We start from the raw sequence: 15,533 nt of genomic DNA, 5'->3' as shown, positions 1-15,533 counted from the left end.
CCTCTCAATTATGCACTAGAAAATTAACAACTGAGGTTTTCTGCTCCATTAACACCAAAGTTTGCTCTGGGCAGGGGATGTTGGGGGGTAGGGACAGGAAAGGTTTTGTCTAGACAGAAGAACTCATGAAGGCCAGCTGCCTGGGCTTCTGTCACTCAGGAAGAGGGTAGGCAGAGGGGATTTAGGGTGTTCCCCATGGCAGGTGTCCCCACTGCCCCGGCAAAGTCCCCAGGAGAGGCCAGTCACAATGGCCACTCCCTCTTCTCCTTAAAATGAGAGTAACAACATTTCACAGGTTTACTGTGAGAATGAAATGAGATTGTGAATGTGGGAGCACCAGCTCAGGTACGGTACTCACCAGGTGTCCCATCAATGGCTTCATCATTTTGATTGGGAAACAGAAGGGTCTGACTTGGATCAGGGTCCCTAGGAGAGGGTATAAAGAACCCTGAGGCCCTGCTACCCAAATTGTGGTCCCTAGACCAGCAGTAGCAGCACTGGCATCACCCAGGAACTTGCTGGAATACAGAATCTCAGGCCTCAGCCCAGTTCTACTGAATAAGAATCTGCATCTTAACAAGATTCTCAGGCCATTATTCCTGGTGGCTCAGATGGTAAAGAATCCGCCTACAATGTGGAAGAACTGAGTTGAATCCCTGGGTTGGGAAGATGCTCTGGAGGAGGGTATGACAACCCACTCGTATTCTTGCCTGGAGAATCCCCATGGACAGAGGAGCCTGGTGGGCTACAGTCCATGGGGTCACAAAGAGCTGGACACTGAGCCACTAAGCACACACAGGCTATTAAGATGCACACCAGGGACTTTCCCTGGCGCTCCAGTGTTAAGAGTCTGCCTTTCAATGCAGAGGGTGCAGGTTCAATCCCTGGTCGGGGACCTAAGATCCCACATGCTTCGTGGCCAAAAAAACCAAAACAGAAACAATGCAGTAACAAATTCAATAAAGACCAAAAAAAAAAAAAGAAAGTCCATATAAAAAAATAATCTTTAAAAAAATGCACAATAGAGTTTGAGAATCTGCTCTAGTATGTTTGTTCCTAGGAAAAACCAGTTTCTCCCCTCCCCTCTCCCAGCTCAGGAAATATGGGGCCCAGGACGCCAGGTGGATAGAGGCAGAGGATGCGGATGCCACAGCCCTCTAATTAGCACCTGCTTGCTTGCCATGCTGCACTGAAGCACACCAGAGCACATGTTGAGAAAATTACTCCCTTCCTGATTTCTTTCAATCTTTCCTGCTACTGTTTGGTACCAGTATGTCTTTAATATCTATCTTCTGTGTCCTTCCGTTTAAACAGAGACACAGGAGGCTCAGACCTAGAGCCTTCCAAGGGCAACAGTGTATAACTAGAACTAATAACACTGTTGAGTATTATTTATTTGCAAGGAAACTATTGCAAGAGATACATATTTTTTCTTTCTAGGTAAATGATATTTAAAATAATGAATCAAGTGGAAAGAAAAACAGTTCAGTCCATAATGACAGAAGTGTGTGAATCTGGCAAAAATCACAACAGTGGTACATACATTATTCCTTACAGTGCATCTCGTCCACTTATTTTTTTCCTATTGCAGGTCATGAAATCAATATCGTAGGTCATGACCAACACTTCTCGGGTTTGTTTTTAATGCAGTGGGCTGGAACAGACTAGAAGGGCACAAAATGATGAGTACCTTGCAAATGTGATGAAACAGTAAGCACTATCCCATAAACTTTTGTTTCAGTTTGTGTGCGCCCTGGCTCACAGTGTAAAATGTCTGTATTCTGTACGAGCAGTAGTCCAAAGAGTTAGTGAGTCACTCGTCTAGTCCAGGGCTTCCCTGATAGCTCAGTTGGTGAAGAATCTGCCTACAATGCAGGAGACTGCGGGTTGATCCCTGGGTCGGGAAGATCCCCTGGAGAAGGGATAGGCTACCCACTCCAGTATCCTGGCCTGGAGAATTCCATGGACTGTACTGTCCATGGGGTCGAAAAGAGCTGGACAAGACTGAGCGACTTTCACACACACACACACACACACACACATCTACCCCAATCTCCCTTTGGTAGGGGCCCCTGGCCTCTGCTAACTTACCCACTGCAGTATCCTGGCCTGGAGAATTCCATGGACTGTATTGTCCATGGGGTCGAAAAGAGTTGGACAAGACTGAGCGACTTTCACACACACACACACACACACACACACACACACACACATCTAGCCCAATCTCCCTGTGGTAGGGGCCCCTGGCCTCTGCTAATTTAATTCCAATGGTGGGGTGGGGAAGAGGGGGAAGGGGGGAGAAGTGGGGGAGGAGGGGAGTGGGGGAGGCGGGGAGTGGGGGAGGAGGGGAGTTGACTCCTTTGGCCAGGCCACCCATGAGCAGATCTCCAGGTCCCATCACAGCTCTCTGGCTCCTCTCTCACGACAGAACTGATAACAACAGCCCCTCCCACGAGCTATTAAATGGATGCTTCCCGGTCCTGCTGAGGTGAGGAAAGGCTCAAGCATCAACCCAGAACGAAGAGTGGAGACTCTCGAGTGTGAAACGTGCCATTTTTGGAGGGACAGGATTCCCTCTCCAGGCCTTCTCAACCCTCCCCGGCTTGGGCAGCCCTGTTTCATTGGCCTTCCCCGAAAGATGCCTTTTCCCTCGACGAGCAGCGAAGGAGAGGGGGAAGGAGGCTGGGGGCGGGGCCGGAAGAACGGGAGAAAGCTCTGGGTGGGGGAGGGGACAGAGGTCACCACCGGGTGGCACTTGAAGGATGCACTTGTCAAGGTGGAGCCTCTGGTCTGCTTGCATCCCGGACTCAAGCAGAGGGCAGGCGCACACCAGGGCAGCAGGAGGAAGAAGGCTGGGGCAAGTTCAAGGTGGTGGAAGGAAGGAGTCAGGAATGCCTAAGACTGTGGGGCAGCTGAAATTTCACATTAGCCTCTCTACAAACAGAAGAGCCAGTGAGGGGGGTGGTTTATGGGTCCCTACACCCTACCAAGAAGGAGTTCCTAAAAACGACTGCAGACTAAGAAGGAAGGAAGCTGACTGACATTTTGAGCAGCAAAGGGAAAGGAAGAGAATGGAGGCGACCCTCCCCTCCCCTCATCTACACTTTTATCCTCCTGCTTGGGTGGTCAGCTCAGGACAGGCTTTTACCCCGTTTATCATCACCCCTGAAACTCTCCACATACCAACCCTCTGCAGCAAACCCTCAGATCATGTCCTAGCCTTTCTGGCTCCACCCAAAGAGGGGCCTGCTACAGTGGAAGGCCCCAGATACCAGCCTCCACAGAGGCCTGAACTTTGGGCAGGGGACTCTGGGCCTGCGCTGGAGCCACCCCATCATTAGCATGCTGTGCGTGGGTGAGTTCAAATGCAGAAGCTGGATCTGTGGCCCAACTGGCCCTGGGCCTCAGAAAAGGACCTTGGTGCATGGTGGCCTGATTTATGGCCGAGAGCTCGCTTTATTTCCCTTTGGAAACTGTGGAGGTGAATTTAAAAAGGCCTGAGATCAGAGCCAATGCGCCAGGGCTCAGCCAAGTCCTCGCCTTCCCTAGTCCCCACCCATTTGTCCTTTGCCTTGCTCGGCTCTTGAAAATGGGCCTTAGCTGTTGCCCGCCCCTGCCCCCCAGTCTATTTTCTCTCCTTCCTCTTTATTTATTTTGGGGTTAACACAGAGTAGCTCTTGCCAGGAATCCAGGGACGAGGTAACTCTGGGATAGGGGCTCCAAGTACCCATGGGAGGGTTCCTCGGGATCCATTTTTAGGAAGAGGCAGCCCAGCCAGTGGGCACTTACAGGGCACCTGAAGGCTGAGAGCTGTCCGAATACCATGGGGGGACCAAGACCGTCTCCATAGCTGTCCTTCTAGTTAGAGATGAACAGATCAATCAACCTCCACAAAATACAGCTGCCATGAAACCCAAGGGAGTCAGAGAAAGAGGGGTTAAGAGTCAGGCCAGGGGATTTCCCTGGTGGTCCGGTGGTTAAGACTCCATGCTCCCAGTGAAGGGGGCTCAGGTTTGATCTCACATGCCACTAGGTCCCCATACCACAGCTAAGAGTTCACACGCTGCAACTAAACATCCTGAGTGCCACAACAAGGATAAAGACCCTGCATGCTTCAACTAAGATGCAGATGCAGCCAAATAAATAAAAATGCTGCTGCTAAGTCGCTTCAGTCGTGTCCGACTCTGTGTGACCCCATAGACGGCAGCCCACCAGGCTCCCCCGTCCGTGGGATTCTCCAGGCAAGAGTACTGGAGTGGGTTGCCATTTCCTTCTCCGAAATAAATAAATAAATATATATATATAAATGAGGCCAATCCTACACTCAACTCCTGGCTTGCACTCTAGGACCTTGAATTAATTACTTAACTTCCCTGAGTCCCAGTTTCCTCCCTGTAGTGATAATTCCTTCTTACCTCATAAGGTAGGGACTATTGAGGATTAGTGATAACACATGGGCAGTGCCCAGGGGCGTGCTGACACACAGTAGGTCCTCATGGGCGTTGGCTAAGATCATTATTGCTGTTGGCAGTTGAATCGGCTATAGGTAGAGGTGCAGCCATCTGCAACTCAACTACAGTTGAGAACTGACCCGGCTCAAACCAGGAGACCTTCGGCAATAACTTAACCTCCCAAGGCCTTGGAGTCCTCATCCATAGGCCGGGGGGATGATAAAAGGTGGCTTGGTGAGTTGTTAGGGTAATGTAAGGAAGTACCTAGCACAGCATCTGATATACAGTAGGACTAGTTAAACATTATGGCTTCTTCCATTCTTCCCAAACCAAACAGAGAAATCTAATATCTATGAGCTTGGCTGGACTACTGGGCTTTCTTTTCCTTGGGCCCAGTGGTTGCGAGAGACCCATGGATGAGGTTTCCATGTGGCTTTGCAGAGCTCAGACATATGTCCCTAAGAGGTCCCACAGCACAACTCCAGAGGTGCCATCACATAGAGCACACAGTCACCCAGACCCCTGACCTCTCAGAAAGGGATTGTTCTCCTAAAGCTGTACCTTCAAAGGGAGACATTCACTCAAAACGATGGACTGTATGCTGCTTAGGCCCAGGGTAACTTGCGACTGAATAGGGTGACCACAAGTGAGGAAATCAATTGCTGCTGTGGGGAGTGGCTACACCCAGCTCGGAAAATAACTAGGCTTAATTATACAACATCTTCGGTCTCCATGATCTTGATCCATTAAACCCTCACAGCTGGCCAGGAGGCAATGCCCAGGAGGAAGGGGTTAGCCCAGCACACTAATAGGATCAGCCCTTCAATCCCATGAAGGTAATTATGGTCACATTCTTCACCAGCAGTCCTGAGTACACCCACAGCTCACGTTCGTGCTCAAGTTGCTTCGGTCATGTCTGACTCTTTGTGATGGTCCATAGCGCACCAGGCTCCTCTGTCCAGGCAAGAATACTGAAGTGGGTTGCCATGCCCTCCTCCAGGGGATCTTCCCCACCCAGGGTGCCAAAAAGGTTGAGGATCACTGGTCTTGAGGAGCATGAAGACCTCAGAGGTGAGGGTGGAGGAAAGGGGGAAGGGCATGTGACCAATTAGGTCATCACGGAGCCCACCCTGTCTCCCAAAGACCATGCTGACCCTGTCAGTTTCTATGTGGCCAGTAAACCCATATTCGTTTTTCATCTAGCTGTGTGGTAGGGAAGAAACGGCAGGAAGAGAAGACAGGAATAAAGGGCAAGGGCAGAAAACCAAGAGAGGCCCAAATGAAGTCTGAGCCTGGGGAAAAAGATTTGGCTGCCCCATCTGCAGTGGGTCACGGGTCCAGCTGGCCCCATCTCAGCGGGCTCTGTGCCAGATGCCCTGGGCAAGGGGTAGGCTTGAACCTCTATCCCCAACCCTCCTATCCAGGTGCATCCTATCATTTGCCTGTAGCCCTGACTTCTTTTTTCTCCCCCATTTACAGGATCAGGTTCTCCCCGAGCTGCGGGGACAAGCAGAATGCTCCCACTGCCCCCAGGGCATCCATGGCTCCATCCAGCCATATCTTGCCCAAAGGAATGCAAGCAAGGGCAGACCAAGGCCACAAGTCAAAAGAAAAATCAGCTGCTTCTATGCAGCCCCGGAGAGAAGTGAGCCTGCAGGCCTCTTCCCTGGTACTCAGTGGAAAGTGCCAAGACCCTGTAGGTAGAATGTGGTGGGTCCTCCAAGCCCCATGGATCACCTCAGCCGACCAGAGCCAGGGGCCTGGCCGAGGCAGCTGATGATGTGGAGATGACACGCGGTTGTCCTGAAGCTGCCTGTTACCCCAAAGGGCTCAAGCCAAGCCAAACAGCTGCAGCACCAACGCTGGTGGCGAAGGCTTCCAATCACGTAATCACAAGCCCCAGCAATGCGTGGGACTCCCCTGGGGGGTCTCCGACTCCACTACAAGCTACTACAATTACCAAATCCACACAGCCGGAAACTTGTGAATGGGCCAGCTAATGAGTTTCTGGGGTTTCGGATGGAGTAAGGAGTTAAAGAAGTCAAGAACCCAGAAGTCTTCTTTTCCCTCTCATACTCACTCGTGCAACCAAAACTTACTGTGGGCTTACTACGGCACAAGGCCTTGGGCCAGGCACCAGCGAAGAACCTGGTTCAACACTCTGCTCCTGCCCGTCCCCTTGCACCCTTCCCAGCCCCTTCCAAACTCCTCGGGCAGCCTTTCGTGGATCTGCTCAGTGACAAAAGCTGGGATGAGCTGGACAGCTGAGCAGTTCAATAGCACTCCTCCTCTTCAAAACATTCGAGAAATATTAACCAATTAATCTCCATTGCACCCACGTGAGACATCAGAGCTTCACTCTAAAGAGGAGTGTGCATAACAAAGGTGTCAGAATCGCCCCCGGACTCAGAGAACAACCCAAGTTTTCCCTCCTACCCACTCTCCTCCCATCTTCTACCCACCTAGCTGATTCTTCACAAATGTTCTTGTCACTCCTTCCTATCTCTAAAGAACAATAACACCAGCAATCACAACAATGACGAAAAACTACATTTCTCTGAGTAGGAGACTTAATTCTTCTGCCAGGCCCACCTATGGGACTCCAGCAGTCATGTCAATTATGGGCTGGTGATGACAGACAGGAATAAATGACTGGGGCTTAGCCACCAAGGGACAAGAAAGCATCCATTTGCAGGTGTTCACTGGCACACACTGGGTTAGTCTGATGTGGCCTGAGTAAGAGAGTTGCCCTGATCAAGCCCACACCGACTGTCAGGTCAGTGGCTTGGTCTTTGGTGCAGCTAACATAGGAATATGGTGGGAAACTGAGACAGGTTCATGGTCATCTGGAGATGGGTTTGTATTCTCATAGCCCCAAATGGTTTCCTGGCCATTAGACAGGGCACCGAGTCTGTAAGGGGTTATAAAAATATCACCAGAGACAGAAATTTCCCTTGGAAATGCTGTTTCAGGTAACAGAAGTGAGCTCCGAAAGGCAGGTTTTTATAACAGATGATCATGCTCTGCCTTCTATGACATCCCAATAATAGAGGCTTTTGCTTGGCTCCATAGAGTCAGCATGTTTGAGGCCAGAGTTAAATCTCCTGGGACAAAAAAGAGGCTAGAAGGGCAAAGGGATACCTTAAATGTACCTTAAATTAGTCCTCAGTTCTCTCTTAAAGAAATCCTGAACATATAGTGAAAGATTTTCATCTCCACTCAGAGGGACAAGAGAAAGTTTCAGAGCCCGATCCAACCTGATCCCATGGTACAGAAGGAAGCCAAGAGAAAGTGGTAAGTATTTAGTGGAAGGAGTGGTGAAAGAGAGAAGATAAAATGAAGAACACAGGCAGAGAACACATACAGAGAGAAAGACAACAGCTTCGTGCAGACAGAAACACACCAGCTTCAGGGAAATAATCTAGGCGAGGCATTGAGAGGCACAGCTGATGCTATGACGTGAATGTAGGAAAATGAATGGTCTAGGGACAGGAAGTGGGGTGGCAGGAACCCTCATCCACCACACTAGCTGACCACGGGCCAAGACCTTGCTCCAGTCTGTCCCAGATCCACACGGGCAGCTGGGAGCCAACCCATCTCTTTGCGCCATCACTGCAGACCTTCAGGACTTCAACTACAGGGGAAAGAGGGAGTCTGCTATCTACCCCTTATCAAGGGACCATCAACCTGCCATGGAAGTGTGTACAGATGCTAAAGCCAGAAAGAAATGAGCTGACAATTCCAAAGGCAAGAAGTGTGTGAAGGGAGGGGCTGGCATAGAGAGCCAGTGGCATAGAGAACCACCAACCTCAGTGAAATCAGACAGAGCCTCAAACACCCCTGCCTTGGCTTCAGGACCAGTCTCCAGTTCCTCCAAGAGACATAGAGTCAACTGAGGCTCAGAATCACTGAGACCCCTTACCCTGCTGGACCATTTTGGGGACAACGCTGAGACAGAGGACCAGCGTGACAGATGTCCCCCATTCCAAGACTGTGAATAAGTTCAGACATATCTGGGTGACACTCAAGAGTCTTCCTCAACATCCTAGGGTAGGATCTGAATCCCAGCTTTGTCACTTATCAGTCATGTGACCTAGGGTAATGATTTGAGCCTAGCCAGCCACTTTTCCCATAAAAGAGAGATAAGACTACCCGTCTAGCAGAGTTGTGAGGTTTGCAGAGACTGGATGGAGAGCAGCCAGCACAGTGCCTAGCACACAGCAGGTCCTTGGAGATGCCACTATCACTGCCACCAGGGCTTTCACATCCCTGAGAAGTATCCTGGGCACCCTGTGCCCTGTGTATACCCCCTTTATGATTCCTGATGGATGTGGCTTTTGTGGGGACTTGCCACCCCAGGACAGTGAGACCTGTAACCAAACAGCTTCCCGAGAGGCATGGGAACTTCCTCGGGGAGCCATAAAACCATGCCGCCAGGCAAATGACAGCTCGGGTATTTGTTTTAATTTAGGCTCTTGTCAAGAGGAAACTTCATGGCTAACAGCCCAAACATGACTGCACTGCACCTCCCCAGGAAACCTCATTCTACAGCTCTCCAATAAGCTGTTTGGAAGAAGGAGGCAAGGACTCCTCACACTGCTGCCAAGCCAGTGCCCCCCGCCTCCCCTCTATCCAGGCTGCCCCAGGAGCCCAGAGGCCAAGGCAGCAGCAGAAGGGTAGACAGCTCAGATGCCAGACTGCCTGAGTCAGGGCTGATTAACAGGCACCCCCCACAAAGAAGCCCTCAGTCGAATTCCCTTTTCCAATCGCATCTTCCTCTAGCTGGACATTTTCAAAGCAATTTTGCTGCTTTGCTCCAGGTTGTTTATGTGTTGGGGGGAGGTGGGGTGGAGAGACAGGTGTTGGGGTAGAGTGGAGGATGTCAGGAAAACTTGGAATTGATCAGGCAGGGGAGGCTTCTTTAAGGCAATGAAGAGAAAGCCAGAGACAGCTTTTCATAGGAGTCTATGCCTTGGGAAATAGGGAAAGAAGGACTGGGTTTTGCAAAGAGCCAGAAATATTCAGGAACATAAGCTGCATGTGAATATGAGGCATTGTTATGACTGTTTTTTGCAAGCGCACAGTGAAGAGGAGGTCACTAATCCTCCCTTTGGGGTCAGGAGCTGATCTGCAGCCGGGCTCTGAGCAGATGTGTGCCCCCATTCAGGCAAACACATGTGTGCACACACGCCACACAGCAGCCGTGGACCCTGACCTTCACCCAATGGTGCTGGCCTCTGCAGGGGAAGGAGCAGATGGAGTGGCTGGGCTTGGCGCAGGACTGACACCCAGGGGATCCGGCTTTGCTCTTTTGATGTTGAAAAACCAAAGCAGAATGAACATCACAAGGAGAGCTGCTGGGGGGAGGAAAGGAAGGGAAAACAGATTGGGAGCGGGGAGGGAAAAGGATGGAGGGGGAGGAGGAGAAGATGGGGGAGAAAAAGCTATGGGGAATGATGGGGACCCAAGGGGATACAGAGGTCAGAGGCTGGGTAATGAGTACTGAGAAGCCTCCAGGGCAAGAATTTGGGGTTCAAGGCATCAACTTGTCCACTCTCCCCACCATTCAAACCAGGTTAACCCTGACATGTAGCCTTGTTCCATGGCATCTAGAGTCCAGAAGGGGGAACCTGGTTCCACCTGCCTGCCCCATGGGACCCTAGGCTGGGAGACCCAGCAAGAGAAAGTGGGCCGGTTCCACTGAAGCAACCAGGGAGGGTAAAATCCACTTATTACCTTCTTCAGGAGCCAGTAGAACCCTCTCTCTTCCTCTATCACTGAAAGCTTGGGGACGATGTCTCAAGGGAGGGGTGGGCAAAATGCAGTGCTTTAGCCACCTAAGCAAGAGTGAGGGTGGGGTGGGGGGAAGGGGGTGAGGGAAAGGGGGCGCTCAAGGCTGGGCATAAGCCCCCAGAATGTAGGCGTGATCACTTACACATCCCCAGCACCAGTGCAAGAGCAATCACATGATAGAGACAGATTTGGGAACAAGGGGGGTGGAGACGCGGAGAAGGGTTTTTGTTTTTGTTTTTTTTTCTTTTTTGGGGGGTGGGGTAGGGGAGGAAGGAGGGTGATGGTGGGGATGATGATGAGCCTGGCAGGAAAGACTGCTGAGCTGGGGGTTTTCAGGTCCTTCATCCAAACGGCCCCCACGGAGATCAACACCTAGTCTCCCTTACCATACGACCCCACCCCCACCCCGAAACACCCTGGCCTGAGGGTGTCCCTGAGAAAGTCCAGGCGCCAAGGACTTCACCAAAATGGCCTTTCTGCTTCGGCGTGCACAGAAGGAGCAGCCAGTCGGGGAGCGGAGGGTCAACACACTACGGGGCTCTTCCCCTCCGCTCCAGGGTTGGGGAGAACTCGGTTACACAACAGGTGGGAGAGGGGTAACACAGCTCTCCTGGCCCCGTCGATCCACTGCGCCCCCTTCACCCCCGCTCCGGCTGGAAGTCCACTCTGGGGACGCCATCCGCGACTGATCGCGGGGCGCCAAGCCGCTCCTCCCGCCTCCCGGCCCGCCAGGCACCTGGGCGGCCGTGCCCGCCGCTCCCAGCCCGCTCCAGCCAAGCCGGGCAACGCGAACCCCGGGGGCCGTCGGGGCTCCACGCGGGGCTCCGGGACGCGTTCCCGCCCGGCCTCCCTGGCCCGCGCGCACAACGTACTGCTGTAGAGGGTGTCGATCCAGGAGAGGCGCGGCAGGCCCCGATGGCTCAGCGGCTCCATGCCCGCGGCTGCGGCGGCGAAGGCTCCGTCAGATCGGAAACCCGACCCTCATCGCACAACAAAGGAGGGAGGGCGCGGGCGGCGGGCCCCGCAGGCCGAAGTTGCCGAGCGCTGGGTGGAGGCGAGGGGGAGGCAGGGAAACAGGTAGCAGGGAGGAGCGATCGGAGCCGCCCGGGAGGAGGGGGAGGGCGGGCGAGGGCCGGTGAGCGCCCCCGGGAGCCCTTCCGGCCCCTGAGGCCGCCGCGAGCCCCGCTGCGGATCCCGGAGCTGCGGCCCCGCAGCCCGCCCGCCAACTAGCAACTTCCCCGGGGCTGCGCGGAGCCCAGGGGCGGAGGGCGGGGGACGGGGGCCGCGACCAATCGGCGCGAGGCTCCCGCGCCCCCTCCCCCGCCGCGGCACGCCTCCAGACCCCCGGCGGAGGTGCGGGGAGCAGCCGGTGTCCCCCACCCGGAGAGGGACTCCAGCGGGTGACCGAGGAGGGGGTCTGCGGGGGTCTCCGGGGGGCGACGCAGACCCAGACTCCTCTTCCTTCCCCTCGCTGGGCTTGGCCAAATTCTGGCAACCCGCAGACTAGGTGCCGCGGGGAGACCTATGGGCCCGCAGGGGTGACATCACCTGCCACCCCAGGATCTCTAAGCGCAGTTTCAGGGGCCAGTGCGGCTGCCTGGCCCCTCCCCTCGGCAAGCCCGGGGAGCGGCGCGGACGGGGTTAACGTCCAGCCCGCCCGCGGGAAGCGCTGGCTGCTCAAGGACTCTTTGCTTCCAAACCTTAACATTGCCTCGTCTATTTAGACACTCTTGACCTAAAAGCCAGGCTGCTCCCTGCCCTTCACACCAGGGAGGCGGCGAGCAGAGGAAGGCAGGAGGCCGAGGGGGTCGTCGAGGGGCGTGGAGGACAAACAGGGTTAGAGGAGAGACCCCAGGGTCTCCGCTGGGTCTCCCAACACCAAGGGTGCATAATTACAAGTTGAGGGAAGTCTGGGCTCAAAATGCCTCTGAGAAGAGACCCCCTGAAACAAAATTCCTTCTAAGACCACCGCCGGCCCCCCACCCCCCAAAAAAACAGGCAATGAAGAACCTGGAGTCGGAGAGTTTTATGCCTTCCTCTGGGTGCTGGTTCTAAGAGACCCAAGGCAACTCAGCTGCAGGCCTCCTTGGACCAAATGACCCTGAAGAAGGGACTGGAGGGGCCTGAGGGTCAGGCTAGGGTGGTCCAGGGCAGGGGGCCGGAAGCTTGTTTCCTGAACCCCAGGGAAAGGAGGCAGTGGGCCCACAAGGGAACACCCGCCCTGGGCCACTTACCCTGCTTTCACCTCAGAGAGTGAGGTTTCTGCTGATGCAGCAAACCCTTCCACCCCTCATCCCTAAGCTGCCATACGGCAGTGACTGTAGGGGACCCAGTTCAATGGACAAGCCTACAAGATGAAGCTCACCTGGCCTCTACATGGAGGAGTGTTGTCAGCATCCCAGAGCATTTGGGGTGAGGGGGGGGATGCTATTCTCATCATTCCAAACAACCACAGATCTAATTCTTTAAAAAAAAAAAAAAATGAAAAGCAGTATCATTGACATGCAGTATGGCATTAGTTTCAGATCTTATTCTTAAAAGGAGAAGCAGACCCTTTTGCATGATGCTGAAAGGAAGCCTGAATCCAGCCCCTGCAGCAGCTTAGGTAGCACCTCCAGAGCTGCCCCAGGGGAGGTGGGGGCTATTGGGCTCACAGAGGTAGGGTGAGCCCCTGGGGAAGATGCAAGGGAAGATGCTTTGGGGGTGCAAAGCACCCGCAGGTGGCTACAGTGGGTGTTTTTCAACCTGGAGGTCACACCGGCCTCTCCTTGCATCCACTGGGCTCTCCCCCACCCCAGGCCTCCGGGCTCGGGCTCTGACTTTGGCTCTTGTGGGTCTCCCTGCTCAGCTGTCACCCTCCCACCATCTCTGACTTGCACACAAGACTGGGAGGACCAAGCAAGCAGGCACCTGGAGCTTGGCAGAGAGGGGGGCGTGCATCTCCAATGAGATGCTCCAGAAATAGAGCTGGGATGGGAGAGGAAGCAAACGGGCTCCTGGAGGAACCAGAGGGAGGACGGTGAGACGGAGGAGCAGAGAGGGGCCCAGGGCCTCTCTTCTTCCCACACGGAAGGCACAGAACCCAGAAGAAAGGTGCAAGCAGGATACCAGCCCAGGTAAGCAGCAATACTGCCCCCCTCCCCAACATCTCCACCACCTCCCACCCCCCTGCACCCTCCACCCCTCCCCAAGGCAGCCTGGGCCTTCTCTGAACACTGCCTGATGGCGACATCTGGGCACTGACTGTGAGGAGGCCATGGATGTATGTTTCTGCGTGAGTCACATACATTTGCATACATTTTACATTTTTATCTACAAAGGCTTAAACAAGCTATTTTCAGCATTTTTTTTCAAGCTAAAATGTTAGTTGCTCTCCTTAGCTCTGCTTTTCCCCCTACATTCTGTCCAATCCTGTTCCAAACCTTCCAGTGCAGAATGCAATATAGGGGGAGGGGAGTGGGACCTTAGAGGCCGATCAGAAGGAGCGCTTCTGATAATTAACGGAGAGTGCCTGCAGCGGACCTGGCTTGCATCTCAACGCTTTGCTTACACAACAGCCTCACTATTATCTCAGTCCCCTCCATTTAGCAGATGAGCAAACCGAGGCCCTGAGCAGCTAAGTAACCCATCCAGACAGTAAACGGAGGGCCACGCATGCTATCTCCACTGTCAGGGTTGAAAGCACGGTGGCAGAGGTCTCTGGAAATCTCTGCTGGACCATGGGTTAGAGACTATCTTCTAGAAAACTCTTCCAGTCCTATTCCATCTCTGCACAACTGTCTCAAAACCTATGTGTCCCAGGAAAGGGCGGTTACATCAAGATCCCTTGATGGCTACATCGGATGGCTTCCAATGGACATTACCACCACAGGGCTTGACTCTAACCTTGGCTATAGGACAAGTGTGCGGAAGCAGCAGGGTGACAGGAGACCAGAACAGAAACCTCCAGATTCCTGGCACTGACTGGAGAGGCGGTGGGGGAGACCCAGTACCACATCCTAGGAAGGAAGGAGTTAGAGCCATTCTCACCCACGTTGTGCCCAAGGTGAGGTGATCTGCCAGCAACCCCCTTCTGTCAGAGTAGCTGGGGGATGTTCCTGTGGACAGGCTACCCTGATTCAGCTAAGTGTGGACCTGCCCATGCACCCCAAGGCACTGAGCACCCATCACAGCTCGTCCTCCAAGCCTGCACTAACCATTTGCTGCCTAGTCCTTTGGGTGAACACACTCCACCTTCCCAGCCCTCCCTCTGGCCTGTGTACTCAGCCTGTCCTTGGCTCCTCACCTCCCACAGCAAGCGGCTGCTCCTGCCTCATCAGCATATTTAAGGGGGATTTAAGTGTTGGTTGGGCTTCCTTGGTGGCTCAGAGGATAAAGAATCAGCCTGCAATGCAGGAGACCTGGGTTCGATCCCTAGGTTGGGAAGATCCCCCGGAGAAGTGAATGGCTACCCACTCCACTATTCTTGCCTGGTGAGTCCCATGGACAGAGGAGCCTGGTGAGCTACAGTCCATGCGGTCGCAAAGAATCAGACATGACTGGAGCAACTAACACTTTCACTTTTAAGGGCTGGTTGCCAGGAGCACCGGGCTGATGATGTGGGCCAAGTGGGAAGAAGATATACCCCATCTGAGGTCAGCAGTCTTGCCCTTACATAACCCCCAAGGATGTGCTACGCCCCACCTCTCCATTATCCAGCTCTTGCCTCTACCAACCACTTGGCCAGGGTGGAAAAAACGGGACCATGCTTAGAACCAAAACTAGGTATTTCCACTTCTCTTCCCCCATCACTGTTAGCAACCCAGCTCCACTGGGAACAATAGGAAGGCCTGGAGTCCCTGCGGGGTCACTGGTGATGAAAAGGATGTCCTTGCACCTCTCCCCACTCTGAGGTCTGCAGGGAGCACCAGGGTGTGCAGGTGGGATGTACAGGTGGTCGGGGTGGGGTGGGGGTGGTCTCCGCATTCGAATTAAAAACCAAAAAACTGACCTGATAGACAAAATCTCTTTTGTATCTTTCCTGGCAGATCAGCTCTTTAAAAGCTGGGAAGAGGGACTTCCCTGATAGTCTAGTGGTTGGAACTCTGGGCTTCCAATGCAGGGGGCAAGGGTTTGATCCCTGGTCAGGGAACTAGGATCACCCATGGCTGTGCAGCACAGCAAAAAAAACCCCAAAACCTGGAACTGTGTTTTTCACTGCACCTTGCCCAGTGGATGAATGAGGCTCAGGTAGACCTCTAAGGCAGTCGTAACTACACCATGCCCCTGGATCAGTTTTCTGCCAAAAGC

At 53.5% G+C, this 15,533-nt stretch overlaps 1 protein-coding gene across 3 annotated transcripts in view; it reads right to left on the bottom strand.

Annotated features, from left to right (window-relative positions):
• ABR (ABR activator of RhoGEF and GTPase) overlaps positions 1-15,533 on the bottom strand; it is a 188,498-nt gene that overhangs the window by 132,658 nt on the left and 40,307 nt on the right. Inside the window, 1 exon segment of one of the 3 annotated variants that reach the window (NM_001046204.2) lies at positions 11,117-11,460. The exons of the other annotated variants lie outside the window; for them this stretch is intronic. Coding sequence (NP_001039669.2) covers positions 11,117-11,177 — 61 coding nt within the window. The 5' untranslated portion in view covers positions 11,178-11,460. 3 annotated transcript variants of the gene reach the window in all.

The sequence above is a fragment of the Bos taurus genome, chromosome 19 (genome assembly GCF_002263795.3).
Source record: "Bos taurus isolate L1 Dominette 01449 registration number 42190680 breed Hereford chromosome 19, ARS-UCD2.0, whole genome shotgun sequence".
Lineage (NCBI taxonomy): Eukaryota > Metazoa > Chordata > Mammalia > Artiodactyla > Bovidae > Bos > Bos taurus.
Note: the sequence above shows the minus strand (reverse complement) of the source record. Positions and strands in the feature narration are given on the sequence as shown.